The 3,510-nt window shown below is 56.7% G+C and overlaps 1 protein-coding gene across 1 annotated transcript; it reads left to right on the plus strand.

Moving 5' to 3' along the window:
• The first annotated feature begins 783 nt into the window (after positions 1-783).
• On the plus strand, positions 784-2,789 carry LOC128580537 (protein S100-A15A-like). The gene is made up of 2 exons (XM_053582473.1): positions 784-933; positions 2,613-2,789. Exons 1-2 carry the CDS (start codon positions 784-786, stop codon positions 2,787-2,789), a joined length of 327 nt encoding a protein of 108 aa, XP_053438448.1.
• The last annotated feature ends 721 nt before the right edge of the window (positions 2,790-3,510 follow it).

Consider the following 3,510-nt stretch of genomic DNA (forward strand, 5'->3'; position numbering starts at 1 on the left):
TCCTCCCTGAACAGAATCCAGGGAGGACAGCTGACCTGACTCCCAAAAACAGGGCTCTGGTCTCCATAGGAAGTGGACAGTGGGGGCCGCAGGCCCAGATAGGAGGCGACAGGGGCTCTGGGAGAGCCACAGGGTCTTAGGGCTGCAGGGATGGTGCCAATGGCATGTCACCTCCAAAGAAAGGGCCACACAGTGAGCACAGGTGGCACCTCGTGTCTGTATATTCATCTGGGAAATAAAACGATGCCAACACAAACAGGGCTGGGTGTTCTGGGTGGCATAACTATGTCAATATTCTGTTTGCTGCACTGAAGAGTTTACAATCATGGGGTTTCTGCCTTTTTAAGGGGTTTAAAAATACTTTGGTTGGAAACAACATAAACACTATCTTCAGTTGCTCCTCATTCCTGGCCTTAGGTGTCTCCTAAGTGAGAGAGGTTGGAGGGGAGGAGGACATAGCTTTGGTGCCCAGGAGGCCCTTGGTCTCAGCAAAGGAACAGAACCCTGCCTTAAGATTTTGTAGGAAAGCTACTGGCAGGGGAGAGACTCTGAGCCAAGTGTCAAGGGGTCATACAGAGTGCACAGAAGGGACTGAGACAAGGGCAGGAGCATGGGCTGGAGCAAGGGGGCAGAAAGTTCTGGGGGAGGCACCCATCTGCTGGTGGCCAGTCCAGATGAGGTACTGCTCTCTCCTCCCAGGAGGGATTCCTCCACCTTCGTGTCCATCATGACCACTGCCCCCAGCCACTCCATTTCTCACCCCTGGGCTGGGGCTCAGCGGTCATGATGGACACGAAGGTGGAGGAATCCCTCTTCCAAATCATCCACTGCTGCCATCAGTATGCAGCCCGGGAAGGGGACATGAAGATCCTGTCCCTGGAGGGGTTGAAGGCCCTGCTCATGGACAACGTGCCCTGTTTCACTTGGGGTTCTGTGCTTGGAAGTGGGCAGGGAGGGTACTCAGCAGAGAGAGCTGTCTCCTGTCTTCCATTTAGGGCACGGGAGGGGTGAGGAAGTGCTCAAGGGCAGGATTTTTGGCCGGGGGGGGGGCCCCAACTTTATTTCTCTTCTCTTCCTCTCCTGGAACCCCACCCCACCACCAAACATAGCTAATCCATGGAACTTGGTCCTAACCCCAAATCTGTTCCTTCTTCTAACCATCCTGCCCCTTGAGTGCAGGCACTAAACCTCTCCCTGCCCACAGACCCCTCTGGTTGCCTTTGTCCCACCCCTATGCCACCAACCAGCCCTTCGAGCTCAGCCTCTTCTCCTGGTTAGCACAGGGCTGGCCCTCAGGGGGGATAGTGTAGGCTGCTGTGGCTGCCCTGACCCTGGGGGGAAAAGGAAATGTAGCTTCAGCCCCTGCCCATCTCCTCTGTCATTAGCCCAAACCCAGGGTTACTGGTTCCTTGGAGACTGCAAGACCCACAGGTATGTCTGGGGCTCTGCCCTCTGCCCCATGCTATGGAGTCTCTGGACTGTCACTCCAGAGGTGTTTGGGTCCATCCCCTGATTCAAGACCACTCCATTCTAGAGAAAGGATCTCCTTTGGCCACTTCCCATCCCCCTCCTAACTGTGGGAAGTTCACAGGATACAGTCCTGCCTCTGCTTACTGGAGTGGGGCACGAGGGAGGGAGCAGGGCAGTGGTGACTACTGGTAGTTCTGTTTCCAGGAAACCTTGTTCTTTCAGGGCCAACTGTGTTCAGGGCCCTGAGGACAAACACATGGGTGTGGATAGAGGGCCTAGGGAGGGTGGGCTAAATGCAGGGAGCAGGGGAGCCTGCCCAGGCAGCCAGCCTCCAGCTCCCATCTGGGTCAACAGCTTTGTGGAAGAGAGGAGGTCCCAGGGATGGTGGTGGCCATGGGCAGGGAAGAGAGGCTGTAAACCTGCCCACAGGGACAAGGGCCGTCCTCCTGGCCTGCAGCTGCTCTCAGAGCACGGCTGCCTCCCCCAGACCCCTCCAGGCCTCCACCCTGGTGGCCCCACATCCAGAGGCCCCCTGACCGCCCACTCGGCGCTGGCTTCCTTCACACAGTGTCCCCACATCCCACACCTCTCTCCACCACTGCCAATCCTCCGCTAATGCCAGGGCTGTGCAGGAGATAGCTCCAAGGTCCTGGTCTTATCTCTTCCCTTACTCTGCATTCCGAGTAGGTGACAGGCAAAGTGCCACAGACGCCAGTCCCACTCGAGTGGTGCTGGCCCTGCAGAGATGAGGACAGGCAGACTCTGCTCTGGGCAACTCTGGCCCTGTCTTCAGCCCCTGCTGGGCTGTTCTTGGGAGCTCTACTTGACTAGAAAGACAGGAGGGAACAGCCACAGACGGGTGTGAAGCATGTCTGGGATGCGAGGCTAGTGGGCACTACTTTGTGGAATGGGCAGGAAATGGTGCCCAGGCTACCTCTGCACCTACACTGTCCAGTTCCAGCACTCTAAGGCACCTGCCACTCCTCTGCCTCCTGGGACTAGGCAGTGTGCTGTGTCCCAGGCACTGACCGCTGAAATAAGGTGCTTTCTGCAGGCCCTGGTGGGCAGGGCCAGCAGATAGTGGGGGGCATGGCAGGTGGTCTGTGTGCCTGGAGGGTGGATGACCTCTGCTCACTCCCCAGGGCTGGAAGGAGCCATACTACATCCCAGAGTTGTTCTGGGCAGCAGACAAGAACAAGGACAACCAGATCTGCTTTGATGAGTTCCTCTACATCCTGGGCAAGCTGGTCAAGGACTACCATCTGCGGTACCACCTGCATCTGTGCGCCCGCCACTGTGCCTGGCACAGACTCTACTAGAGAGTGGGTGGCCTCCTGCCTATGGGGGCCTGACCCAGGAGGAGGCGTGACCTGGCTGTGGGCAGCCAAATGGAGAACTCTGCTGTGTGTGTCCATTTTGGAAAGAATAGCTATATGGGAGAGAATAAGGCAATTTCATAAATATTTCCATGTCTTAGTTCGTGGTTCTGGGCATCCCCTACAGGTTCAGAAACAGGAGGCTTGGTCCCTAGCCTGGGGAACATCCACTTTAGGTGGGAGATATATCCCCTGCTTCCAGGGGTCACTCTGTCCTATGGGGGAGACACAGCCCCTGCCTCCAGGGAGATCCTGGCTGGGGGAGGAGACAGCCCCTGCCCTCAGCTTTTACTCTGAGAGGGAAGGGTTTCTCCTGGTGAGACAAGAAGCCAGGCAAGTGATGCTACTGATCACTCCCTCACTCCACGCACCTGATGGGTATGAGCCCCAAGGGCAGGGAGCACCTGACATGCCCAGTGTCCCCACTCTGAAGGAGAGCCCTACGGAATGGGTGTACAGAGGTGGGCCTGGGCCTGGGAAGAGGCACATTGGAGCAGAAGGAACAACAGTGGAAATTCATGCAGTCCATCCAGGAGCAACAGGAATTTTTCATGGAACTCAGTGTTCCTGGGAAGAATAGTGTGAGTTTGAATGGATGGGTCAGGACCAGACTGGGAAGTACTTGAAAGCTGGATCAGGGTGCTGGAGGACAGACAGTTCCCTG

Source organism: Nycticebus coucang, chromosome 3, assembly GCF_027406575.1.
Source record: "Nycticebus coucang isolate mNycCou1 chromosome 3, mNycCou1.pri, whole genome shotgun sequence".
Lineage (NCBI taxonomy): Eukaryota > Metazoa > Chordata > Mammalia > Primates > Lorisidae > Nycticebus > Nycticebus coucang.